The sequence below is a fragment of the Tachyglossus aculeatus genome, chromosome 15 (assembly GCF_015852505.1).
Source record: "Tachyglossus aculeatus isolate mTacAcu1 chromosome 15, mTacAcu1.pri, whole genome shotgun sequence".
NCBI classification, from domain to species: Eukaryota; Metazoa; Chordata; class Mammalia; order Monotremata; family Tachyglossidae; genus Tachyglossus; species Tachyglossus aculeatus.
The window spans coordinates 23,585,842-23,613,678 of NC_052080.1; the positions used below are offsets into that span (position 1 = coordinate 23,585,842).

The 27,837-nt window shown below is 41.8% G+C and overlaps 1 protein-coding gene across 4 annotated transcripts in view; it reads right to left on the reverse strand.

Moving 5' to 3' along the window:
• BPTF (bromodomain PHD finger transcription factor) overlaps nt 1-27,837 on the reverse strand; it is a 90,741-nt gene that overhangs the window by 28,570 nt on the left and 34,334 nt on the right. For 3 of the 4 annotated variants that reach the window (XM_038757040.1, XM_038757039.1, XM_038757038.1), the window contains exons 4-13: nt 26,334-26,549; nt 23,881-24,069; nt 16,582-16,770; nt 16,074-16,261; nt 13,539-13,894; nt 13,088-13,219; nt 11,329-11,458; nt 10,537-10,672; nt 6,889-7,143; nt 4,306-6,736 (exon numbers count right to left, since the gene is read on the reverse strand). In XM_038757040.1, the coding sequence (XP_038612968.1) occupies nt 4,306-6,736; nt 6,889-7,143; nt 10,537-10,672; nt 11,329-11,458; nt 13,088-13,219; nt 13,539-13,894; nt 16,074-16,261; nt 16,582-16,770; nt 23,881-24,069; nt 26,334-26,549 (4,222 nt within the window). The remainder of the gene's footprint in view (nt 1-4,305; nt 6,737-6,888; nt 7,144-10,536; nt 10,673-11,328; nt 11,459-13,087; nt 13,220-13,538; nt 13,895-16,073; nt 16,262-16,581; nt 16,771-23,880; nt 24,070-26,333; nt 26,550-27,837) is intronic. The other variant, XM_038757041.1, reaches the window with a different exon arrangement.

Here is a 27,837-nt window from a genome sequence, read left to right on the forward strand (position 1 = left end):
CCTTGGAAGTTTTGGGAATATTGCATGGATCAAAGGGACTAGGGGATAAGGCTCAAGAAGGAAGACATGTTCTCTAGTAATTTTGATTGATAAAAACTACTTCTATAGCCAAGTGATTCTTTCCCATAAGCTGGTACCATACAACTTTTTATTTCTGTATTAAAATCCTATATATAAATTGCATCCTAAAAAATGTCTTTGTAAAATAGTTAGGACAGGAAAATTGCAAGCATTAGCCAATGAGAGGAGATAAATACAGTGAGCCAAGATTAAATGCGATGGAGGCAACAGCTTTTCGACAAGTATTCCTGTTGCAGACATTCACGTCCACCACAAAATCCGCTAGAGTCCTCATTTTTCTTTCTACCTCTTCTGAACCTAAAACACAACTTGCCGCTGCTTTGCTCAACACAGTTTTGCCTAGAAAATGCCAAGACAGTAGAGGCCACGGCCTTCTTGGAACATATTTGAATAATGTGTTTATCAAATCCACTCAATCACTCAAATTCCGGGTTCTGTGTTTACATGGGACCAACAAGCACGCAATTTGGTAGTCCCCTGCCTTAGCTTCAACATGTGTCAGAAGCCACTGTATGTCCCTTGAGCTATAGGACTCTTTTAAAATAGGAAAGTTAGAGTCCTAAAGGCACAAGCTTTTCTTTTCTTTTCTTTTTTTACAGCTAAGAGGGAAGGAAAGGAAGAATGGAAGATACCAAAAAGACTCAAGGAAAAGGATTCCTGAAAGAAATCTCAATTCTTTGATGGAAAAGTTCCCGGGTATCTAAGATAGCCTTTCTTAAAATCATTTCAGAATCTATTCAAAAATTATTCATCTCCCAGGCCTGGAAGTCAACTTAAGGGTGAAAGAAAATCAGCTTCCAAATTGTAAAAGTGACCTGGAAAGTGTCTTTATACATTTATCTCAACTGCAGCAATTAGAGAGATTTTCCACATGCCTTCCTTCCACAATAACTGCCTTCTATTGAAAAACAGGTTTGGAGTCACAAAAAGCAAAAGTACACTTAATTAATGATTCCAAATCTTTCCCAAAATTCATAGTTAAATGATACCAAGTGAAAGCTCGGGCAGTAGATATGCTTTGTCCTGCAAAGAGCTTTTGGCTAACTGTACTTTGTGAGCATGGCCAAACTTTTTTTTTTTTTTTTCCCCAGGAGCACAGAGAAAAACACCCCAGTGGCCTGTATCTTCCACTCTGGGTTAGTGAAAATCAGCATCTTGTACCTCAACAGCTACCTTTAACAAAGTAGTTTAAACAGTAACTTCTCCAGTGGGAAAGAGGTTACCTGCAGGATAGTCAAGGACACGTTTTGGGGCCGCTCTCAATGAAAACAGCTGAAAAGTGCAGAGTATTCCTGCAAGTCCATGAATTGTAATGTGGTTTTCCTTGGTTCCCTGCAGGATTCTGCAAAATCCTTCACTGCAGGCCCTGCAGAGAAATTGTACTTTTCAGCTGTCTCTATTGTATGTGTAATGGAGTGATGATATTGTAATCCAAATCAAAAGGCAAGAAAATTTGATAGCTAAGTAATAATTCTAGTTTGCGATAATAGGATTGGAGAGAACCAGCCAAGGGATCCTAATTCCACTAGAAAAAGCACTAGCTGAACCTCACTGGCATTCCCTTTGGGACTTCCTTTTCTAGGATCTGGGAGGAGGTAACTACCACTCATGGAAGTTAGTGTATACCACAACTCTATGCACTACATTTTATCAGATTCTGAATAAACAAAGTCACCCAATGACTTCCTGGAACAGCAATGGTAATTAACAGAGACACCATCTGAAGTGTGTGTGGTAAAAATTCATTTCTTCCAATGCCTCACTGCTCTGAATCCAAGTAGACACCCCGCCCCCCCCAAAACTCAATGCTTCAAAATGGAAAAATATATGTCTCTTTATTCACTTTTCTCCAAACCTGAAAATTTTACCTCTTGTTTAGCTAAGGCTATCACTGGCCACCAATCTCTTAAACTTTCCCCCTTTTAACATCTTATAACCCCTCCAACTCCTTGCTAAGACCAGTCAGAACAGGAGGCAGCTGCAGTTTTATTATGAAGAAGGATCAAGAGCTGAGATGCCCAGCTAGAGGGATGAGTGGGAAAAGAGGCATAGAGATGAGGCCAAAGAACTGGAATGGAGTGAATGAGAGAGAAGCCAGGAAGGAAGTAGCTAAGCGAGGGCCAAGCAGTGACAACAAGAGAAAGGGCAAAGAAGATGGAGTGACAAAAGGCCAGGGAAAGGGAATATGCTTATGAGGAAGAGAAAGGATGGGGCAGGCACAGAGCTGGATCACATGGGAGAATAAGGCAGATTCAAGTCAGGCTGACACAGAGAAAAGCCGAAAAGAAAATAAGAATGAATTATGTGTACTCTCTTAAGCGTGCTTATTGCTAACCCGAGATTGTTTGCTTCTTAAGGGAAGAGAAAGAAGGTAGGTGCCTCCACTCTGGAAGACCTATGTGAAATTAGTACCATTATAATTTCAAGCCAAGACAAACAGTGGCAATAGGATGCCCGGATAAACCACCTGATGGCTGCCTGTCCTTGTCATCCATCCTGATGGTAAGGGACATTATCATTAAAAACCAATAGTTTTCAAAAATAAAAGTCACACCATTTAGAACTTCCATTTTTGAAGTTTTAGGTGGACACGGGATTACCACTATTCGGAACAGCCTCGAGGAGTGAGATCCACTGTCAACTTCATGTCAATCCTAGACTATGAATCCCCACCTAGGTTATTGATCCCAACAGAACCATAAGAGATCTCTGGCCCAGGTTAGTCCAGGGGCAGATGAATGTAACTCAATAAAGGAATTAAAACCTAGAAGTGCAGGGGGCAAGGTAGGGCGGAGCACCAGGTACAATTTTTCTGTGTCCCAATAAATAATGAAATACCACAGTAAACTCTGATCAATCCAGAACAGAGGATGCCAAGAAAAAAGAAACACCCCAATTAAAATTTTACTGGAAAAATCTGAATTGGAAAAATGGGAAGATAAATCTTGGGAGGCACCACATGCAAAAAAAACCCCAAACAAACCCACAAAACAAAACAAAACCAAACAAAACCCCAAATGAATACAGAGAAACCTAGATGGGGGAGGGAAGGGGGAAGTGACTTGCAAATTCAATAAATCATTGTGCCACAGGTGGGAAGTTGGCTTTTAGAAAATTCCATTATTGTGATTCCACTCAGATTATTTGAGCAAAGTCTGGTTTACCTTTAAGTAAAATAAAGTGTAAATATTTCAGGATGCTAAAGGTAAAGAGATATTTAATAACCACCAATTTCCTGAGATCAGAGCAAACATCTTGGAAAGTAACACCACAGAAGAAACTGCCTTTTGAAATTGTCTTGCTTCTCTATAGAAAAGCTGAGGCAAGTGGTCAAAATTTCTCAATCTCCCCAAATAATCTTTCACCCTCAGAAAACTCCCCTCTGAATATTTTGCATTTTAGTGAATTGATTTCTTTCTCTGGTATGTCTACTAAGTAGTTTCAGCCATTAAAAAAAATACCATTTTATATTCCTGGTGCAGTATCATTTTTAAAAAGTGAAGATTTTCTTTAAAAGTTCAGTCAAATCTCATTCAATTGGGATTTTACTGACTTGAAATTTTTGATATTTATGACAGTACTTCGACCTGGCTTCTTCCTTCTGCCCTCTCTTTGGGTGCAAAAGGCAGGCAGGCTTTGATCTATAATGTGATTAACAAAGCCTCAGGTAAGTTCTTAGTAGCCAGAAATATGCACAGGCAATAGGATCGCCAGGTGCCCTACGCAGATTGAAAGGTGGATGGAAAATGAGGTAACCAGTTCGGAAAACTGGAAGTTAAGCCTAAATTTACAATACTGAGACAAAAATGCATGGCAAACCACTCAACTACAGAACTGGGAGGTAGCGTGGCCTAATGGAAAGAGGAACCTGGGTTCTAATCCTGGCTCCACCATGTGTCTGCTGTGTGACCTTGGAGAAGTCACCCTGGGCCTCAGCTACCTGTAAAATCGTGATTAAATCCTACTCCCTCCTACTTAGACTTTGGGCCCCAATGTGAGACAGGGACTGTGTCCAAACGAACTTTTTTTTCACCTACCCCAGCGCTTAGTACAGTGTCTGGCACATACTAAGTGCTAGCTTAACAAGAACCATTGAAAAAAAAACAAACAAGAATAGCTGTAGGAAATGACATGACAAGAGCTCTAATTCAGATCCATCTCTCCAACCAGTTCAGTGGAATTAGCACTGTTTTACTGTGAAACCAAAACACTTAAAGTCCATACCTCCACGTGATTCCAAACGTTGGTCTCGGGGATGGGTAAGGCCAGATATCCAAGGCAGGCTTTGCGTTGTAATTAAAACAAGGGACCTCTCGGATGCCTCCTCTTCTGGCCAACTTTTTTAAGTCGTCATTGGGCAAAACGAAAATACTCTTTTTGCTGCTCTTAGTTACAAATTTCCTATAGGATGGCAGAGCTGTTCCAGAGCGGGTCTTTTTGGGCTTTGAAAATTTCATCAGCTTCACTTTATCTTTTGTAGAATACTCTTTGCTCACAGTCATGGAAGTGACTAAGGTGCCTCCTGGAGTGGTGAGCGAGTCTGTCACAGTCGTCGTAACCACGGTTTTACTATGCTCCTTTACAGAGATGACGTCAACGTTACTGTCGGAAACGGGGGTGCTCAGCTTTGTTACAGTGGTGGTGGTGGTGGTGGTGGTGGTGATCGTGGACACAGCACAGTTCTCTGCAGAGGACACTAATGTTGATTTATCCTCCTGGGAGGCCAACGTCTCTGACACTTGAAATACCGTTTTGGACTCTGTTGCAACGGTTGATGTGGTGGTGGTCACTTCGGTGATCACCGTTTTTCTTTTCGCTTCTCCGTTGACATTCTCAACTTTGTCTACTGGTAGACCATTCTGATCGAGAAAATCACTACTGAGGCTGGATTCCTCTTCAGAAGTAACAGGTGAAGGAGTAACTTTCTTAACCTCTGGAGCTTCAGTCTCCATACTTTCTACTTGGTTCAAGACGCCGCTTTCTTTACCAGGCACTGGAGACGCAGAGGAGGCGCTGTCGTTGGACTCAGCTCTCTTAGCGGTACTTTGCGTTGCCTTAGGCCCTTTGGCGGAAGAAAGTTTCTCAGTCATCTCTAGGGGTTCAGTCTCAGCATCTGAGGAACTCAGTACGCGAGACCTTGTATCCGAGTTACGTTTCTCATTCAAATCTTCCATGGTGACGTCTCCATTCATAAACGGCTTTATAGCCGGTTCTCTCACCGCAGATGGTTTTGAATCATGAGCGGGGATTGTTTTAGTAACATTATTAGCCTTGGGTTCAGTGTCATCACCTCCCACCTTACTATCAGGGATCTCCTTTAAACAGTCATCCTTTGAAAAGGCTTTAAGTTCACTGTTTTTGCCGTTAACGTGAAACGCAGTTGATTTTTCTTTCTCTTTCTTCTCTGTTCCCCCATTTTCATTCTTTTTTTTGTCAGTATTATTCTTCAGAATTATCTGATCATGACATTTATTCACCAGACCTCCCTCTGAGTTCTTTTCTTGGCTTGGCTTCTCCCCATTAGCTTCAGTCATCTTAGGGTGCAGCAGATCATCGCTGGCTTTTACCTTGGACTCAGAAGCCTGGTTTTCAGGAGGCTTTTCAGAAAGTAACTCTGTTTTCAAGGGCTTTGGACTTTCGAAAACTGGTTCGTGATATTCTCTTTTCCTGCCTTCGGGAATATTTTCAATGATACTCTGAACAACCTTAGCCTCCTCTTCTTTCTCTTGAGTGGGCCCCATCTCAGAACTTTGGTCCAAAGTGCTTTTAGTTTCTGCGTCTTGCACCAGTTCCCGAGGTTTTTCTTTTAAGGCTGTTGTTCCAGGGGTAGCCAGAACATCTCTATCAGAGGTGCTTTCGAGTTCCATCGTCTGGGAGGGGCTTTCGGGTTCACCCCGAGAAGCAGTGGGGTTGGGATCTTCTCGTGCTGACTGTTTTTCATCCTTACAGTCCAATCTACTTGTTTCCTCTAGACTGATGGGCTGGGTCTCATCCTCGCTTTCTTTAGTTTGAAAACTTTCCTGCTCCTGACCTTTATCAGAAACAACTGGATCAGAAAAGTCCTCATTTGGGTCGTCCCCAACAGAGATTTGTTTCTGAAGGTCTGGACCTGAGAACTGACTGGAGACTTCGTCTGAAAATTTACTTTTTTTGAAAAGTTTGCCTGGGTGAGGCAAAGTGGTCTGAACAGGATCACCTGAATTGATATTGGAAGGTTGGTTATTTTGTGAACATTTCTCAATCAAACCTTCAGTTGTGTTACTACTTGAATGTTGGGTTTTTTCTTCATTCAGGTCAGTCTGACTCCCTTCTTTTGCTTTCATCAATTCCTGGGATTCAGCAGTGCTTTTGAGGGAACTTAAAGATGTTTTCCCCAGGGATTTAACACCAGCCTCCAATTTGATCTTTTCTAGCCTTTGCTTTTCCTCCAGTGTAAATTGCTTAACTCTCCTTTCAAGTAGTCCATCTAATTTGGATGATTTTACTTTCTTTTGGTAGCTAGTCCTTAGATGAAGACCTTCACTGACATTTATCAAATCAGCTCCAAGAAAACTTTCCTCACTTGGTAAGGGGGATTCGCTCTTCACTTCATCTACCTCCATAGGTTCTTCCTTGATAGGTTTATCATTTTCAAAATGAGCACTTTGTTTTCCTTCTGTGAACAAAAAAAATACTCATCAACATGCTTTTATACATTAGTCAACCTAGACAGATAGAAATACCTGCCTGAATTATGAAAATGAGACAAAAAAATTTTAAAACTCTTTACAGCTCATTAACATGTTAGTGGAAGAACGTGTAAAATACCTTTTTCTTCCACAGGAGCTAAGTCTGAAGAATTCACATCGACCTCTGGCTTTTCTTCTACCACTGTATTTTCCTTTTTAGCTTGGCTTTTCTTCTCTGAAGGTCTGGAAGTTTTTCTTTCAGTTTGTTCCATTTCTCGTGAAGTCTCCGAATCATTTTCTTTGCTCTTCTGAACATCAGTCTCTATTTTTACTTTTGTTTGACTTTTTCTTTTATCCAATTCACATTGATTTTCACCACTTTCACTATCTTTTGCTGAAGAGAGGAAATTCTCTATTATTAGCTGAATTTCAAACATTTTTACAATTTCACAAATTTACCCTACCTCCAACCTCTGTTCTATGGCTCTCTAGACAGGATGCGGCCTTTAATCTTAAAAACAGTCTGGTCTCATAGTCTGTATAGAGTAGGAGCACCTGTAACATGGCAGTTATGTTCTTGGGAAACTTTGCTTAATGAAAAGCTGTCCTGAGTCACTGAGCCAGTAGAAAATAGAAAATTTAGTTCTTTGGCTCTCATTTGGAAGAGAATTAAAGAACAATACATTCTTACTGGGCAACGGTATTTATATGAAGGATACTCCTACGAGGTGGATGTTCACCTTTCAAAAAGGGGGAGAGAGGGGCGAAAAAGCTTTTTGGGCCAACTGCAATCAATAGTATTTACTGAGTGATCATGGTGTGTGGAACACTGTGGGAGAGAACAGCATAACAGAGTGGGTAAACACGTTCCCTGACCACAGGAGCTTACAGTCTAGAGAGGAAATAACTTTCAAGTATGATCTATCCTGTGGGCTTTTCATATGTAAGGCAGCATGGGGATGGACTGAATGGCAATGCCTGAAAATTGTTCCCCCTTTTTCCCCTCTGTGGATGCAATGCCCTCTCTACTTCTTAGCTTGTTCAAAACGACAATTTCAGAGTTGCAGAAAACAGGTCAGGGGAGGTGGGAGGGGAAAGGAATATAGAGAAAGAAGCACAAAATGGGTGGACAGAGAAGTAAGGAATGACAAATGTGGAGGGCCACTGAAAGGCTGCTGGAAGGGAAAATGGATAGAGAACATACAGAGAAAGAGGGAGATGGAGATAAAAAGTAAGAGGAGAAAAGGGGGACTTAAACCTCAGCAAATACAAAGACGGAGTGGTAAAGTAAAATGCCTAGAGAACAGAGAGCGAAGAAAGGATGAAAATTAAACTACAGAGACTATAGAGAAGGGTGGCTGAAACACCAGAAGACACAATGGAAGAGAAAACCAGAAAGGGTGGAGAAGAGGAGAAAACTACAGGTAAGTGGCTAAACCCAATCAAACCCCCCCCACAAAAAAGAACAGGGGGGGGGGGGAATTTTTTAAAAGGCAAAAATAAGAAACAGTTGTAAATTTAAGAATATAATACTAAACATTATAGGAAAGAATGAAGCCATTTGTATCTTACTCTCCCAAGAACTTAATACAGTGCTCTGCACACAGTAAGCATTCAATAAATACCATTGATTGATATGGACAAAAGCAAAATGCAGAGATTCCTTTCCTTGCCTTTATGCCTTAGACACCATATTTGGGAAATGATTTCACTGGAAAACGAGAATGGTTTCATGTTTGTATAATGGCGCTGATTAAACTGATCATTTAGACAATATTTCTGTTTTTCATTTAAAGTTCCCAGCTGGATTTTATTTACTTTAACTGAGCCATCAATCAAAAAGCTTAATCTAATAGCCATGATCGCTTTCTGATATCCATCAATTCTTGCGATCAGAAAGTCCTTGATTTCGATGAAATTATTTCTAAATCTCTGACAAAATTATTTTGTACTGCGTCACCATACATTAGTGCGTAGTAAAAGGACTATACATTCAACTTCTCTTTCGTCTAGGTGCAACCTGAAGAGGGGCCTCTGTGGGCTCCTTGCCCACTTGGAAGACTTTGAGCACACCCTCCAATTCAGCAGGTTGCACCAAAATTGCTGATCAATTTTGCAATGACAACTATGGGAATGTTAAAGGGCCTTAGGTAAATGGTGCTTTTGAATGATGAGGGTGGGTGCGGAGAGGTAAGGGCAGGGGAAAGTACTTGCGATACAGTGGAAGCTTCACAGGTGGGTGGCTTGTGGTTTCCCAGTGGGCTTGTAAGTATGCAGTACGAAGCAGCGTGGCTCAGTGGAAAGAACCCGGGCTTTGGAGTCAGAGGTCATGGGTTCAAATCCCGGCTCCACCACTTGTCAGCTGTGTGACTTTGGGCAAGTCACTTCACTTCACGTCTCCATGCCTCAGTTACTTCATCCGTAAAATGGGGATGAAGACTGTGAGCCCCATGTGGGACAACCTGATCACCTTGTAACCTCCCTTGTAACTATGTGCTTTGCACACAGTAAGCGCTTAATAAATGCCATTATTATTATTATTATTATGCATTGTTGGCAACAGGCTGAGATTTCAATTCTGAAAGCTCTGCCTTGTGCAATTAACTTTTGGCTGGACGGTTATTTTTATTTCTCTTGTGAATTGGTTATTGTGGTCTGAAGAAGTAAAGTTAAGGTAGACCCACAGGGGCTGGATCACGCACTGACGGAAAACTATGAAAGGAACTTACTGGGCCCAATGAGTTACACACACTAAAGCAACAATACTTCTGCAAGATCCATCTAATCTCTCTGTCAAAGCCCCACTAACTGCGGTTCAACCCCTTTAGGGATTGTACTACTATGATCATTCCTTGTCACCTAATCAATTCTCCCTTTTGGAGTTCCCTTTATCTGCGGTTTAGCGCTGGCACGACAAATCCTATTACAATAGTGTGAAACTTGGTTACTCTCCTGTGAAGGTCTCTTACTGCGGTAGTCTCCCCGGGACATTTACTGCTGGGAGCGGGTAAATCAATCAATCAATCGTATTTATTGAGCGCTTACTGTGTGCAGAGCACTGTACTTAATATATACTCCCCAGTTTTACAGCAAATACAACTGTTGATTTCAATCTGAGGATTGGTAGATTGTGCTTCGTGATGGGATTACAATGTTTGGGGTCCCAGGACTACCTGAAAGGGGAAGAAGATCTTTATCTTCTGCTCTCACAATGCCAAGTAAGTAAAGACCCCAACATCTTCAGGGAATCCCTGTATACCTCAAAAACTGAGATGTCTGAGGTGTCAACGGTGTCTGTCATTTTATTTAAGGGAGTAAGAAACGAAATGGAGAATTTCCATTATATTTTACTGATCTGTTAATTTAATAATAAATTAAAATAGAACAGAAAAATCAAGCTTTGAATATCTGTTAAAACGAGCGCTAATTAATCAATCAATCAATCGTATTTATTGAGCGCTTACTGTGTGCAGAGCACTGTACTAAGTGCTTGGGAAGTACAAGTTGGCAACATATAGAGACAGTCCCTACCCAACAGTGGGCTCACAGTCTAAAAGGGAGAGACAGAGAACAAGATATTAAGATATTAATATCTTATTAAGATTCTTAATAAGAATTATTATTACATTATAATATTATTATATAATTATTATTAATAATAATATTACATTATTATTAATTCTTATTAAGAATCTTATTAGTATCTTATTAAGAATTAAGATATTACTAAAATAATAAATAACAAAAAAGTGACTTTTCAACAGGAAACATACTTTCAGTTACTTACTTTCTAACATTTGTCTGTAATTCACGTTAGTATTTCCTGGTAATTTAGGCACGAACCTATAAACATGTGTTTTACTGATCCAGCTCCAACCACCGTAACCCGTTACCCTATATTCTTCCCCTTTTTGTTTCCAAACCTGTTTTGGGTTTTTTTGGGGAAAAAAAAAGAAAAAAAGAAAAAAAAATCAAATTGATCAAGTGACATGAATGATATTGCTTGCAATATATATATTTCACACTAAAAAATAATCTCTGTCATAACCAAGGCCTAATTTGCCATTTTTGAAACAGACAAAATCACCAACAGCTAAAATTCAAATTTTTTTTAAATGACTGCCTGAGGGACTTTTGCTGGGGACTTGAGAGGAGAATGCGGCAGAAAACCCCAGGGAACTAGATGGAGATTCTAGCTCCCTCCTGAGTGACAGAAAAATGGATAATGGGACCAAAAAATAACAAGATGAAGATTGCCAATTCCTCTGTGGCTTTGCTACAGGTGAGCAGGCAACAGTCCTCTGCCCACATCTAAAAATCCTGTACTTAATTTGCAATTATTCCAACAACTTCATTACCCTAAAGAAAGGAATGGAAAATGTTTTGCTCGACAATATCTCATAAAACCAAGCAGCGTTTTCTCAAATGATACATCGAAAGGCCAATAAAATGTAAAATACTACCTGCTCCTAGTTATATTGACCAAAGTATGACACCAAAAACTAATGGAATGTTCATATCCAAAGACAAATCCAAGAAACAATGAATGGAATTTTAAGAACCTAAAATGCCAAAATACCTGATGCTTGACTGGAAACGTATATTTCACCCACGTAGCTTGTTGCATTGTTTCTTCCTCCTCTTGTTTTCTCTCCTTTTTTTTTACCTTCTCCTTTTCTTCTCTTTCAATTGATGTCATTCGGTGTAATCTAAAGGCATATATGAATTAGTGCACTTCTAAGTTCTGAAAAGCAAGCATTTGTTCCGTTTTCTGATGTACACGTAGTCTAACAAGAGAATAAATCTTTGGACACATATTCCCAAAAACGTTTTTTCCATTATAACTAACACTGGGGTCCCACAACTGCCTCAGAGAGTCTGTCCTAGAGCAATAGTTGTCAAAGAATATTTTTCTGAAGTCACCACTGTAACGTCCGCAATGCTTTTTGGGCTTGTAACTTTTAACATCTGGTGAAACCCACAAAAATTTTGCAGGGGACCATGGCTCTCTCCTCAAGATACCATTTTGCACCCTCTCTGTCAATCCCTAATGGGATTTTCCTCACACTAGTTCTACCCCCTCCTTTTTTCTAAGCCTTTGCAGTGACTTTCTTGGCTACTCCAGGTGCCCATTTGGTTTTGTTTTGAAATTTGAGTTTAGTGAACACATAGCTTGCATTCTCCTAAACACTCTGTGCATTGGCTATGTGACAGAAAGTCACTGGAATTCACAGTTGGTGGCTTTGAGTAGAAGGCATCTTGCAAACAAAAATTAATGAAAATACACACAAATTAGAATTTTCAATTAGAACGATTTTGATTATTTTGTCTGGGGTCCTCCTAAAATGATCTGGGAGCCACCATAACTCACTACCTGTAAAAATATGCTTTATGGGCATTTTATAGTTATTACTTAAATCACTGGCCACATTTTATTAGGAGACGTCCCTCCCTGGGAAGAATTTTTCTGCTGAAAATTCTACCTTGGGCCCAAATACTCAGGAAGCAAACAAAATTTTGCTGGCATGTTCTGGGCAGATAGGACATAAAGACGGCAGGAGTCATACTCTCAATCTCATTTCCGAATCCACTCTAGAAAATTTGAAATCAGTTTACGACTCTCATGATGCATTTCGGGCGGTCCCTCACGCCAGCACTGCTGTTCCTTCCCCAAGGACAGTCCCCCCCACAATCCAAGCAGCCTAGGATAGATAAACTTGGGCGGGGGAATAAAAAGCCAAGCACTCCCCTGGATAGCAACTGTCAATTAGGGGTGGGGAACAGCAAATGCAATCTGGAGGAAAAAAATAGCCTGACTGCACAGTTTCAACCTACTGTTAATCTTCAGTCTTCTTGTAAAAAATTGTGACAGTCAAAAACTAGGGTTAAATCTCCTTCGTGTTTATTATCGAATCGAGATACTATCAACACCTTTCTGAAACAGGAAGAGTCTGGGAAACTTTTTCAACTAATCATGAGGTTTTCGGCCCCATGGTCAGGGAATCCAAGAAAATCATTATCAAAAATTTATATTTCATCAGACATGAAAAAAAGGTTCAAAACAATCATTACAAGATGCTTCTTGCTTGTCCTGGTTGGCTCTGCTATTTTAGTCCTCCTATTAAGTACATCTAGAGGCATGGTCTATATTATTTAAATTTCGAGAAACTATAAAGCTAATCAGCCTGGGTGGAAATGAAATATATTTTAAGTTGCAACATCTAAGAGGACTTTGGAACCAAAGTTCTTACCTTGATTATAACTTGCATTTCTGTCAAATCAGTGTTTACAAACGGGACTAAATGATTCATGCTGCACGTTCCCAGAAGTGGCCTTACCTGGTATGTCCCAGAGATTCTCGCCATATCGGCAGCATGACGACTGGCTTAATTGCACACTCCAAAATGGCCAAGGCTAGTGCAAATTCTCTAGGCTTACTACACATCTGAACAGCCTTAATCCAGTTTGACCTACAGTGAAAAACATGAAAAACTGTTCTACATTCTTCTGCAAACGCAGCATTCTTAGGCCATGAAAAGAGGCTCACAGCCTTGGTTAGTACTGTTAACAAAAATAACATCTTGACCAGAGATTCCCATTTCTTCAACACATTAACCAAAAGGCCCAGGTCTACAGAGGGGACAATCCACTGAAGAAACTCATAATAAAGTTACCTATTTCTCTGGCAGGCCCACTCCGACTTTCCCTAGCCCTCGGTGATCCAGCCTGATTTAACACAATTTGGTGTTGGCGACTTAGGGTTTCTAAGTTGATTTGAATTTGCTTTACCTGTGCGAGGCCCAGTTGGGATGAAGGAATGATGCTGGGATGTTGTTCTCTAGCTGGATGATAGTTAACCTCAAAGTGGATATGGTAAGAACTTTGGACCCATGTACTGAACCATTCCATTTGAACTCTCCAGCTGGAGTCAGACAAAATTTATGTGAGAGATGTCGTCTCTTATCATGGTCCTCTCTGTGCTGGTGCTTGTTCAGTGCAAATGAATTGGTGGTGTACTGATTGTGATAGACGCGATACTTCCCCTCTTGACCTAGCTTGAAAAAGTTGTTGATATTTCCTTTCATCACGATTTCCTTTTTGGTGTTCAACTTGGAAACTTCTCCTTGGGAGTTAACCACCAGGACCTTGCCAAGAAAACAGAGGTAAACAAAATAATAAATTGATATATATTATTTCCCCTCAGCAACCTGCTGCTACAAATTCCAAGTTACCCTATCACTAAGCATCAACAGTCAATTCACCAGTGAGAGTGGATTTTTTTAAAAGATGAATGGGTAAGATTTTGAGAACCAAAGATAACACAGTTATGTCTGAAATCATGAATTTTCAAAGTAGCTAGCTAATACAAATAATTTATCTATGCTCAGTTCTTCCAGAATGCATGTGTTCACTCTATGATTTAGATGAGACTTGTGGCAGAATTAAGGAAGATTTCTTGGGACAACTCATATCTACCTAGATACAGGGCGATGTTGGAAATGGGATGAGTATATCTCAACACAAGTTTTCCTTAATGTGGGGCCCTACAAAACACAACACCTAATGAATGAAAACAACCCAAATAAAAAGTAACACTCCGAGATGCTCTCTAGCTGATGCCTTGAGATGCGCTCTCTAGCTGATGGCTTCAATGTTCCTTCAGCATCCTTTTGTGGCTTTCATCATATCGTCAAACCTACTGCCTTTCGCAGTATCCTACCGGGGAAGTGCCTTGCCTTGATCAGATCCAACTCACACCTGATTGCGGGAGCGCTACAAGTATGCAAAAAGTCCTTGGGCCTGAGCAGGGACAACACGCCAAGGGGTATCGGGCCAACTGCAAACATACAAGTTCTTTTCTTCCCTTTCCTCAAATCAGGTTAGTTCTAGCTAAAAGAGGTATAAGTGTTGGACTGAGTTGGACATCAAACCCACCTGTCTTGGCTCTGTAATTTCAATCCATCCAGAGCTTTACAGGTGAGGGATATTGAGAAATGTTCCTGTCTGTGAGGTATTTTGTTACTTCTGGACTAATTTACTATGAAGAAGAGAAAGTAGCATGGCCTAGTGGAAAGAGTGTGGGTCTGGGAGTGAGAGGATCTAATCCTGGCTCTGTCACTAACTTGCCACTAACTCGGGCAAGTCACTTAACTGCTCTACACCTAACTTTTCTCATCTGTAAAACGGGGATTTAATACCTGCTCTCCTTCCCCTTCAGACTGTGAGCCTCATGAGGGGCAAGAACTGACTGACATGTTTATCTTTTATCTACTCCAGCGCTTACTACAGTGCTCAACACATAGTAACTGCTTAACAAATACCGGTATCATCAGCCCAGACCTGGCTCACCAGCTATTTTTGTTTGTTCATATGTGGTGTTAAATTAAGATTTCACAAAGGTAAAGAAAGAGGCAAAACCCAGGATCAGTATTCTCTTAATATGAGAAGCCTCGGTAGTTCTACAAATAGGCTTGCAAAATTCACCATTTTATATACATATATGAAATGGTATATGTATATATGCAATATATATAAACAAAAATTTGTATCTTGCACTTAATAATAAATACTAATCATAACATACCCTGAAGAAAATATTCCAATTTTACAAACCAGGAAAGAGGCAGAGGAAAAAAAAGCTTTTCTAAGGCTATGGAAAGGATTCTGCCTCAACCCCACAGTCAAATTCAGCCCAGATTAATGACAGCATGCATGCCTTGGGGAATGGGGGAAAGTTGCTCATCTCCTAAACAGTCTTTTGAGTTCAGAATACAACGATGCCATCAATAGCATTTCTTTATGGAAAGAAATCTCTTTTTTGGGAAGAAATCACTTCTGATAGCCTCAAAAATGAAATGGATTTTATATATGCAAGCATAGAGGTTTAAGTGATTATATATAACTAGGCACCAATAGAGCAATTAAAATCAGTAGGGTCTAGCTTCATTGTACTTTCGTGAGATCTTTTACAACAATTGCTGAGGCTAGTTAAAAAGCAAGACGCTTGTATGTAAAATAGCCCAAGGATGAATCACTGTCACTGTTCTGAAGAGAACAGAGTCTTTGTTTTTATTTCTGGGGTAGGACAGGCAGGTGGTTTGTACTTCTTTTCAACTGAGCGGGTTTTCATTTGGGAGTTTGGGCTTTGCTGTACTGTCTCCCTGAAGTCAGATATGATCCGGATTTCAAACCACTAAAAGAACAGGGGTCAAAGAAATCTCCAGTGGGAAGTCAACTCAGAAGGCTACTTAAATGTTACCATGAGGTGGAAATATAGATCACCAACACTACTCCAGATTCCTCAACGTCCTGATGAGAACGCACCTCCTTGCCTTCCTTAAATAATTTATTTGCTTCATGAGCTGCTGCTGCAACCTGCTGGCTCTTCATCTGACTCAGCTTGCTGTCAGGATTTCGCAGTCTCGTGACCATACGGGTGGAGCCGGGGGTTCCTTTCCCCACGCCTGGGGACTCGCTCCTCTCCCCGTTAGACTTCTCCGACTTGAAATCTCCTAGCGCCAAGAAAGGAGCAATTAGAAACACTAAGAAGCGGACATCAGAAAAACGGTAAACAACATGTATTAAAAATATGTTTGTGACCTTCTGCTCCTTTCTGGAAGCCAAGCAAAGGAAAAGGCCAGTATGTCAGTCAGTGCTAACAGTCTCTAAGCATCCTCTCCTCTTATTCCCCAATCCCATCCCTTTAAAGGAGGAGCGGAGAGTCTGGCTGGCAACCAGAACTGCCCCACCATTTGTCACCTTCTGTAAGTGTGAATTCAATTGCCTTTTCTTTTTTCCAAAAGCATGTTCCACGCAATGCCTGCTTGCTTACCCAGCTCATCTTGACTACAGGCAGGAAGTGGGGAGTCTCCTCTGACACTTTCAGAGTCATCAGACGGTTTAGTAAGCGGTTCACCCTGGGAAGAATTGAGCTCGCTGCCGCTGTTTTCCATATTGGAAGGGAGTGGGACGATGGTTTCATCAGTACCAGTGTTCCTGTCACTTGCCTTGGAAGTTTCTTCTAGAAAATGAGAACAACTCATTGTTAGATATGGAGCTGTACATCAAAAGAGGCAGATGTCAAAATAGGAGCTTAATTTCCTTTTAGGTTTTCACTACAAAGATGGTAAGAAAAGCTGGTGACGGATGAGTAAATGCTATGTATGGAAAAAGAAACTCAAGGATGCTTAGGATTAATAGAAAAGGTCAGCCTACAGATGCTACAGTTGCATGAAGCTTGGTATAAGGTAAAAACACCAAAGGCACATGCAGTTTTTCATACAAAATACATAAAAATCCTTTCCTTCAAAATCAGACCAAAGAGGCTTGTAGAAGAATAACTTTGAACTACATACAAAGAGAGTCTAATAAAAGTGCTTTGTCCATACTGCCACTACCTTATAACTCAAGTTCTGCTCATTAGCAAATTTTCTACTTTCAGTCAATATGGCCTTTAGATGAAATTACTGGTCTATTTGCTCACTGGATCAATTCAAGACAGAACATCTGTCAAGTGGACTAAAATAAAAGAACCACAAAATGTTGTGAATGCATCACAAAATGGACTATGAGTGCACTGATTCCAGAGATGATTTTGTTTCAGTTCTGTTCATTTCACCAGGTCCCAAAGGAGGTTTTCTTTCTTCTGCTAAGAAATTCAAATGCTCTGTTTAATATCAGACCTCAGGATGAAAGTTATTTCTTCATCACTGATTTTTTTTCCTACCTGCATTTTTGAGATCTCAGCATTAAGTAGATTAAAAACCCTGTGTGTCTACTCTTAAGAGCACTTTCACACTCAACTCCAAAACCCGATTAGCACATTGATGAGGACACGTATATGCAAAAAAGACATATTATTACAAGGTGAAGTGTAGTTTAAAAAGTGATTCATGTGAAATGCACACTCCTACACATTCAGAACCTAGGTCCTTTAACAGAAATCAACTCAGTGCCTAGAACGGTGCTCCAGTGCTTAAACCAGTGCTTGACACACAGTAAGCGCATAACAAAGAACACTAAAAACCATAAAAGATAAAAGAGTTTCCCTCTGAGTTATCCATATTGTCATCACTAATATCACTATCTCTAATACAAATAGTCATATTAAAATAGTTCTGAAAGTTAGACAAGAAAGGGAATTCAGAATCCGACAGCCACTGCACCCTTACCATAGTGAGCTCAGCTTCTCGATACAACAGCTGACGTTGAAGCCAAGAAATGAATCATACATAGATAACAAATTTCCCATCAATCTTGCCTTTATTGTCCTTAGTGGCTAATACCTGGATTGATAAAATCCTGAAATTTAATTCCATAACTATGCAGTTAAATGGAATAATGAACAGGAATACTCAGGCTTTTGGAAAAGTCCTCTCCGTACAGAGAAGGATACTATGTGCTCTCTAAAACTGATGCAATTTATGGCTTTCATCCAATCCATTCCAACTTGAGAGAAACATCAGTTTTGAAAAGTACATTTTTCTCCCCTTACAAATTCTGCTTCTTTACCATTCACGAAGTCCTGCTTATCTTTCCTCCATTAAGTTTTAGGCAGTAGTTTCCATTTGCAAGTGAACAGTGTGCTAAGCACTCCAGCATTTCCTAAGTTGACATCCAATACCGGGACTGTAGTTCTGACAGTACGAATTCAAACCAGAAATTTGGATCTATGACCTTTGGGCATTTGATATGCTCCCCAACCTCAACCCCACAGCACTTCCTATATATTATAAATAATATATAATATAATAATTTATATTAATGTCTTTCTCCCCTCTAGACTGTAAGCCTGCTATGGGCAGGGAACGTGTCTGCCAATTCTGTTGTACTGAACTCTTTCAACTGCTTAGTACAGTGCTTTGCACCTAGTAAGTGCTCAATAAATACCACTGATGATGATTACGAACCTCTAATGCCTCAATGCAAGTCACTGCACTTTTCAAGCAACATTTCACATCTACTACCATAATCTTTATTCCATTTAGCAAATGCCAAAAACTACAAAACCAAGACCCGTGGGTAATTATTTTATGTTGTTCCAAAGCAAAAAGTCACTTAAATCTTCACTTTCATAGTACTGAATAAAAAATTTAAACATGACTCTAGACATCACAAACTCTTTTCAGATATTAGGTTCCCAGCAGCGGTCACCACAGTGGAAAAAGGAGGCTGAGAACTTTTCCTTTAAGACTAAAAAGAGGAAACCAAGCACATGCAAAAACATGTCCAAGACTGAACTCCTTGTCTTCCCTCCCAAACCCTGCCCTCTCCCTGACTTTCCCATCTCTGTTGACGGCACTACCATCCCTCCCGTCTCACAAGCCCGCAACCTTGGTGTCATCCTCGACTCCGCTCTCTCATTCACCCCTCACATCCAAGCCGTCACCAAAACCTGCCGGTCTCAGCTCCGCAACATTGCCAAGATCCGCCCTTTCCTCTCCATCCAAACCGCTACCCTGCTCGTTCAAGCTCTCATCCTATCCCGTCTGGACTACTGCATCAGCCTTCTCTCTGATCTCCCATCCTCATGTCTCTCCCCACTTCAATCCATACTTCATGCTGCTGCCCGGATTGTCTTTGCCCAGAAACGCTCTGGGCATGTTACTCCCCTCCTCAAAAATCTCCAGTGGCTACCAATCAACCTGCGCATCAGGCAGGAACTCCCCACCATGGGCTTCCAGGCTGTCCATCCCCTCGCCCCCTCCTACCTCACCTCCCTTCTCTCCTTCTCCAGCCCAGCCCGCACGCTCTGCTCCTCTGCCACTTATCTCCTCACCGGGCCTCGTTCTCGCCTGTCCCGCCATCGACCCCCGGCCCACGTCCTCCCCCGGGCCTGGAATGCCCCCAATCCCTCTGCCCATCCGCCAAGCTAGCTATCTTCCTCCCTTCAAGGCCCTGCTGAGAGCTCACCTCCTCCAGGAGGCCTTCCCAGACTGAGCCTCTTCCTTCCTCTCCCCCTCGTCCCCCTCTCCATCCCCCCATCTTACCTCCTTCCCTTCCCCACAGCACCTGTATATATGTTTGTACATATTCATTACTCTATTTATTTATGTATCTTACTTGTACATATCTATTCTATTTATTTTATTTTATTAGTATGTTTGGTTTTGTTCTCTGTCTCCCCCTTCTAGACTGTGAGCCCGCTGTTGGGTAGGGATGTCTCTACGTGTCGCCGACTTGTACTTCCCAAGCGCTTAGTACAGTGCTCTGCACACAGTAAGCACTCAATAAATACGATTGATTATTGATATGAGCTATAGAAAAATCAATAATCAGTATAAACTTTCTGATTTGCAATTACAACCCATGGAAAGTTGGAATTGTTTAACCTAAGGGACATCTGAATGGAATTAAAAACATAAAATTTAGTTCACGGCAGTAAATCCGAGGGCTATGATGGTGATCACCCCAACAGGGCAACAGCATGGGACAGCAGCCTCCACCCTACAGGACAAGTGGCCACTAACCTTTGCTCCCTTTGGGTTCCAGAATGCACCAGACATTAGACTTCTCTTGTACCAAAGTGAAAACAGAATAGTGGGTTGTCTTTTGGGAAACACAAAATGCAATCTGGCACGATGGAGTGAGTCTCCATGAGTTTGAAATACAGCAACTTTTCTCCTAGAGTTCTAAACTCAGCCGTGGCAAAGACACTTGAAAATGACCAACCGTGTACAACACATTTGTTGGCTACATGTTCTGTGGCCTCTACAGAGAGCTTTTTCGTAATACAGAAATCTTTCGTGGTGTTGGGAAACAGAAGGCTCACACAGAAAATTAAATGAATTCTTTCTAGAAATTACTTTGCCAAATACACTATAGTCACAAAAACTTTCATATTGTTGAAGCTGTCAAAAAGCTTCAAAAGCTCAACTTTTTTAGCAGAAAAATAGTTAATAGGCCCTACATTCTGCACCTAACCTCTCTTCTATGCAACTTCTTTACGAAACCAGAAACTTCTAAATTTTCCAAGGGAGCATTTCATAAGCAGCTAAAATCACTCAGGAAAATAAAGTGAGTTTTGCCCTCTCGTGGCATAGTCTCAACACTAAATATCAAATTCAACCAAACCTAAGATCATGCACAAACTAGAGTATAATTCGTCAGTTCCCGATCCCCTCATCCGGTTTCATGCGTTCCAGCAGCTAAGCAAGATGAAGAGTCCTTTATTTTATTGCTTGTTTATACAAATCTACAGGAAAAGTGGGAGAATTGATGGTCCATCTGGAGTCTAAAATAATCCAGGCATACAGATTCATTCTGCTTCCTTGCAGCGTGGGGCTCTTTCTCTTAAACAGTATCCCTGCCCTTGAATTCTATATCAAATGTTTAGGTCTTAACTAAAAAAAAAATGAAGGAAAACCACAAGTTCAGGATATTAGGAAACCAAGTTACCATAAAACAGAATTTTTTTAGAGATAGCAACTGCTCTGTTCTTCAGCTCTATATGAAATCCCATTCCCCACCAGGTCCTCTTTAATCCCATTATCTATGCTTCAGAAACAGCATGGCCTACTGGAAAACGCACAAGCCTGGAAGTCAGAGGACAACGGTTCTAGTCCCAGCTCCGCCACATATCTGCTTTGTGACTCTGGGCAAGTCACCTAACTTCTCTATGCCTCAGTTGTCTCATTTTATGCAGATGAGTCGTCTCCGACCCACTGCGACGCCATGGACACATCTCCCCCACAACGCTACACCTCCATCTGAAATCGTTCTGGTAGCGTACCCATAGAGTCTTGGTGAAAATAGGGAAGAGGTTTACCATTGCCTCTTTCCACGCATTCCACAATTATTACTATTAATAATACCACAATTATTCATTCATTCAATCGTATTTATTGAGCGCTGTGTGCACAGCACTGTACTAAGCGCTTGGGAAGTACATGTTGGCAACATATAAAGACGGTCCCTACCCATAAACGGGCTCACAGTCTAGAAGGGGGGAGACAGACAACAAAACAAAACGTGTAGACAGGTTTATCATTATTATCATTATTATTTTGGCTGTGGTTCCTGCAGAAAGATCCACTCCTTTGTTGGATTTGAGTAGATCTGAGGGGTGTCCTGACTTTTCAAGGCAAGACATCTGGGATTGCGAGGAACTATATACAGCGGTGCCCCGACCCCAATTTTGCCTTCAAACCAAAACGGCATCATAAGCAATGTGGCCTAATGTATAAAGCATGGGCCCGGGAGCCAAAGGACCTGGATTCTAATCCCAGCTCTGTCACTTTGCTGCTGTGTGACCCTGGGCAAGCCACTTAACTTCTCTGTGCCTGAGTTTTCTCAACTGCAAAGTGAGGATTCGATACCTGTTCTATCTCCTACTTAGACTGTGAGCCCCATGTAGAATGGGGACTGCGTTCAACCTGATCAACTCCTATCTACCCCGGCGCTTAGAACAGTGCTTGACACATAGGAATGCTTTTATAAGGAAACTGAAAACAAAGAACCAAGTAACAAAAAGTACCGTAAGCACAGAAACTCACTAGTAAAAGCTTGACCTCCCATCAACCACCAACTAGTCTGTGTATCTGGTGAGATCTGGAGAGTCAAAGACTGCACAAGATGGAATGATTGTGATCACAAGACACTTTTAATATCTTTTGAGAAGCCCTGTAGCCTAGCGGAAAGAGCCTGGGAGTCAGAGGATCTGGGTTCTAATACCAGCTCTGCCCCAGGGACTGCTGCGTGACCTTGGGCAAGTTACATAACTTCTCTGCGACTACGTTTCCTCATCTGTAAAAGAGGAATTAAATAATACTCTCTCTACTTAGCCTGTGAGCCCCATGTGGGACAGGGACTGTGTCCAACCTGACTATACACCTCAGCACTTAGAACAGGGCTTTACATGTAGTAATGACACTTATTACACTTAACACTTAAAGACACTTAAAGACTAAACCCCCCTCAAACTTAGTCTTGACACAGACACTTAAAGACTAAACCCCCCCATTTTCCCCAGACTAAATCCTCCCCTTTCCTCAGCTCCCCCTCCCCTCTGCCCCAAGTCACTCTCTTCGCTCTACTCATCTCCCCCTCCACAGCAATTATGTATATATATACATATCTATAATTCTATTTATTTATATTAATGCCTGCTTACTTTCAACGTGTATATATCTATAATTCTACTCATTTATATTGATGCCTGTTTGCTTGTTTTGATGTCTGTCTCCCCCCTTTTAGACCGCAAGCCCGGTGTGGGCAGGGATTGCCTTTATTGCTGAATTGTACTTAGTTCAGTGCTCTGTACACAGTAAGCGCTCAATAAATACGACAATGAATGAATGAATACCATAATTATTATAATTATCCTTATCAAGAACATAATGAAGGCTCAAATACAACTTTCTCAGGCTCACAGAGAAAGATCTAAACTCACTCATCAAAACTCCATGTTTTGTTCAAACTACTCAGTTACCTCATCTGTACAATGGGGATTAAGTCTGTGAGCCTCATGTGTCCAGCTTGATTAGTCTGTACCTACCGCAGCGCTTAGTGAAGTGTCAGCACTTAACAAATACCATTTAAAAATTACTACCTGCAAAATTAATTGATATTCGGCTAAGATATTCCTGAGTGAGGAAAACAAATGACATTTTTAGCGGCTTAGGACAAATTCAATGGAAAGTGACTTTGAAATAGGAATCACTAGGTTTTATCTTTTAAAGATAACTGTTTCAGAGACCAAGTAGGATTTCTTTTTTTTTCCTTACAAAGAACTGCATAAGCACATGCAAGCACAAAATTATTTTTGTTAGTAATATGTATAGTATGTGACACTCAGCCATTAGTGTGCAATGGTGCTCAAAAAAAAAAAAAAAACATTGTAGGATGTTAACCGCTATGGTGTATGATGAAGTGATGAAAGTACATCATTATTAAAAAAAGCAACAATGAATGTCAAAAAGCATGGAGGGGCACACAGTTTCAGAACTGGTTGCAGGAATGGTATTCAATTCTGAATGTTAGGTGGCAACGGAGCAGTCAAGGATGGCACTGCCAGAAAGCAGCATGAATGAACACGTACTACGAACGTTTTTAGTTGACGACTGGGTCTTATTACCCATGGGGAAGTTTCCTCCCTTTACAGAGGCATCGGTTGGTACACTGCCCTCTGTACCTGATACATCCTGGGGGAGCTCAGATGCCACCTTCTCCTCTGCCACGTTGTTGCTATCATGGGTTTCTGAAGGACACCCAATTGTGCTCTTCCCTTCAGAGGGACTAGTCTCTCCTGCAGAAGCATCTGTGGTGCTGTCGCCCGTATTGGTTGCCACAGAGTTACCTTTATCTCCAACGTCTGTTGGTTCTACAGTAAAATGTACAACAAAACTTTAAACAGCGTCTCAAAATCTGCCTTAAGGTGATGACTGAACACATCCAGAGGAAGATCGAAAGCTGAAAGCTGAAGAAAAGATCAAATGGTATCAACAGATCTGCTTACACTAGGATTGTAATTGTCCGTGACCATTTCCTAGAAACGAGCTATTTTCATTCACAGGTCTCCATCCAAAATTCAACATTCAAAACACTAACATTGACATGTAAACATTTTTTTCAAACGAGCATGATATTAAGTAGACTGCACTGATAAGTTGATTTTCGGACGAATCCTTGGCAGGTGAAATTCAGATGCTCACAACTGAAGGCACGCTAACTGAACGTGCTGAAATGGCTTCCTCAGATCACACAAGAAAATGCTTTGTGTCAATAAAAGGATAATTTTTAAGTAGTCACATGCTGAACTAGTGAAAAGGCCCACCTTTACGGAAGATGACAGAAGAGGTGACTGGTATTGGGAGAGACAGAGGGAAACACTGACAGAGACACCCACTTCTACCACACCATCCCCTGACACTACCCAATCAAAACTCCTTTCCAAGAAAGCACTTATTCCACCATTTCCCCAACACAGTCACATATTATCACATTCAGCTCCGGACACACGATTCCCTCAACCTCATACAACCCGCTAAACACTAAAATGATGGGATTTTAGTTACCTTAGAGTGGGAATGGAGGCCAGGCAGGAGGGGGATGCACAGAGAGAAAAGGGATAGAGAGGAGAATGAGGTAAAAGGGTCAAAAAAAGGGGGAAAGCAGAAATGAGAAGGGGAAAAGTGAAAATTAAAAAGGGAGAAAGAAGAGATGGGAGGGGTTATTCACCCTCCACTGCTGCTGCCTCTCTCAACAGCCACCGCCCAAGCAACCCTGGATGGTCCAGGTGAAGCGGGAAGCTACTTTTACCTTGGGTGGTGGAAGCGGCCATCCTGGCCACACAGGAAGAAGCAGCAGCAGCTACAGCAATTGTTTTGGCCCACCATAGGACTGTGCATGAAAGGGAGTTTGTGGTGAAGCTGGAATGGCGAGACTCCAGCTACACAGGAAGCTCTCCTCATGCACAGCCCTGGGATGAACCAGAACCACTGCGGTGATGGCAGAAGTGGTAGCTTTGGCAACCCAGCCTCCTCCTCCTTTTCCTGTTGCTGCCACTGAGGCTGGGGACCATATCGGGGGAGAAGTCTTAACACCCTGGTTCAAGGCTGGAATTCAACAGATTACCATGTTTAGTTTTTGGGGAAGGGTGGTCATATTTACCTCCATACTGACTGATGTATCGGGGTGTATTTACTCAGCTTTCCACTCCTCAAACACACAGTCACCCCACTACTCGGCTACTACAACCCAGCCGGTTCACTTCGCTCCTCTAATGCCAACCTACTCACTGGACCTCTATTTTGTCTATCTCTTGCCGATCTCTCGCCCACGCCCTACCTCTGGCCTGGAACGTTTTCCCTCTTCACATCTGACAAACAATTACTCTACCCACCTTTGAAGCCTTATTAAAGGCATGTCTCCTCCAAGAAGCCTTCCCTGACAAAACCCTCATTTCCTCTGTTCCTACTCCCTTCTACGTTGCCCTGACTTGCTCCCCTTATTCAACCCTCCCGTCCCCAGTCCCACAGCACTTATGTACATATCCAAAATGTATTTATATTAATGTCTGTCTCCCCCTCTAGACTGTAAGCTTGTTGTGTGCAGGGACTGTGTCTGTTCTATTGTGTTGTACTCTCCCAAGCACTTAGTACGGTGCCTGGCACACAGAAAGTGCTCAGTCAATACAATTGATTGACTGAGAGATCCCCAAGCCCCTACATTTCTTCTGAAACTGCGGCTCCTTTCTGGGATCCTCATAATTTCCCAGTCACAGCTTCACCACCAAGCTGATGGGTGAGCAGGAAGAGTTAGTAACCACCCGAGATTTAGCCCACTGTTTTACTCTGTTTCACACTGTTTTACTCTGACAGCAGCTGATCAAGGAGGGAGGAATGGAGGAGGAGGGCCCATAACTGACCTCCTCCTGGGAGAAATTTTGGGAGGTAATGCTCTGGCAAGCAGGAGAGGGTGAGGTTGGGAACACTAGGGCATGTGGGTCTCTGATCCCCTCGACACTTGCACCCTACCAACCCACTGTCGCTTGGGTCTGTCTCCAAACCCATCAGAAGTTCAAAGTGAGGAACCTCATTCAATTTTCCATACAACTTGAAAAATGGTTGAATCCAGGTAATTTACCCTCTGATTTTCCCTTTTCAGAATCCTCATCAGGTGTTTTCTCTTCTTTGTTTTTTTCTTGAGGTTGGTCAGCAAGGTCCTCCTTGTTTTTGTCAGAATCTTTTGGGCTGTTGTCCTCAGCCTCATTTTTGTCCTTTTCTGTTTCTTCAGAAGCTGGGCTCTTAGCATCATCTCCTACTTCTCCCCTCTTGGACCTGGTAAACTCCAGAATCTCATCTACAACGAAGCGAAAGACACTGAATTGAAAAATCAAGCAAATACAATTCCACTTACGGCTACAATGTCACTTTGACTTTTTGACTGTCAATTATTAAAGATGTGAATTCAATGTGAAAAACATTTTAAGGAAAAAAGTCAGTCTTATGTAAATGACAAAAATGGCAACGTAGTGCCACTAAACAACGTGAGGGATTAGCAATGAGTTTCTTGCTTGAAAATTCAGGATAAACTGAGAACAGGCACTTTGACACATCTAGTTATCTCTGGGGAAGCAGATGCCAATCTTGGACAGTCAAGGTATTTTTTTTTCACCGCCTCCCCTTTAGTATTCTGAGGTGAGGCCCAGCCACCCTCCTAATATGGATGGGGAGCCACCTCTGCCCTCGGCAGTTAGTGGAGGGGAGGATCCCAAAGCAGAGACTACCAGGAAAGGCTGGGCCTTGCTTGCCAAACGTCCCTCCCCAACCCCTGGAACGCCAAACCAGGAGGAGGTGGGAAAAAATAAGCTGAAATGGCAGGGTCTGAATCAAAACCTACAACTGCTGCTACTAGCTTCGGTAAGTCAGCAGCCCTAAAACAAGCTATAAGGAGTCATTCATGCTCTGACTTCTCCTTTTTAATCAAAAACAAAAAAAAAACAAACCAAACCAAAGCAAAAAACAGTTGAAAGAACCCCCCTGAGAGGAGGGCTGGGAGGAGGCCGGAATCCCAGCAGACATTAGCAAACAGGGAACACCCCAAAGCCCGTGGGTTTCGGGAGGGGCTCCCCAAACTATCAACCTCACAATACACAGGGGGAGGGTAGGTACGTGGGGGTGTAGTGGCCCCCAGGCAAAGGGAAAGGGGGAGCCCTAGCAGTCCTATCGATGGGTGGAGGTTGAAAAGTTCACCTGAAAAGTCTGCCTAGCAGTCTTTCACTACTACAGATTAGAAATGACACTAAAGGGGGAGGAGAAGGCTGTTTCCTGAGTTTTGGGGGGGTTTTTATGGCATTTATTAAGCGCTTACTATATGCAAGGCACTGCTCTAAGCGCTGGGGAGGTTACAAGGTTATCAGGTTGTCCCACGGGGGGCTCACAATCTTAATCCCCATTTTACAGATGAGGTAACAGAGGCCCAGAGAACTTAAGTGACTTGCCCAAAGTCACACAGCTGACAGTTGGTGGAGCCGGGAGTTCTCTGGGGAAGCTGGATGAAAACTATGGAGGCAGTCCCTGCAAGCCTCACAAGGGCAAATGCACGGGAAAAACATGAGTAAGTCAATACCAGCGTGATCATCGGGTGG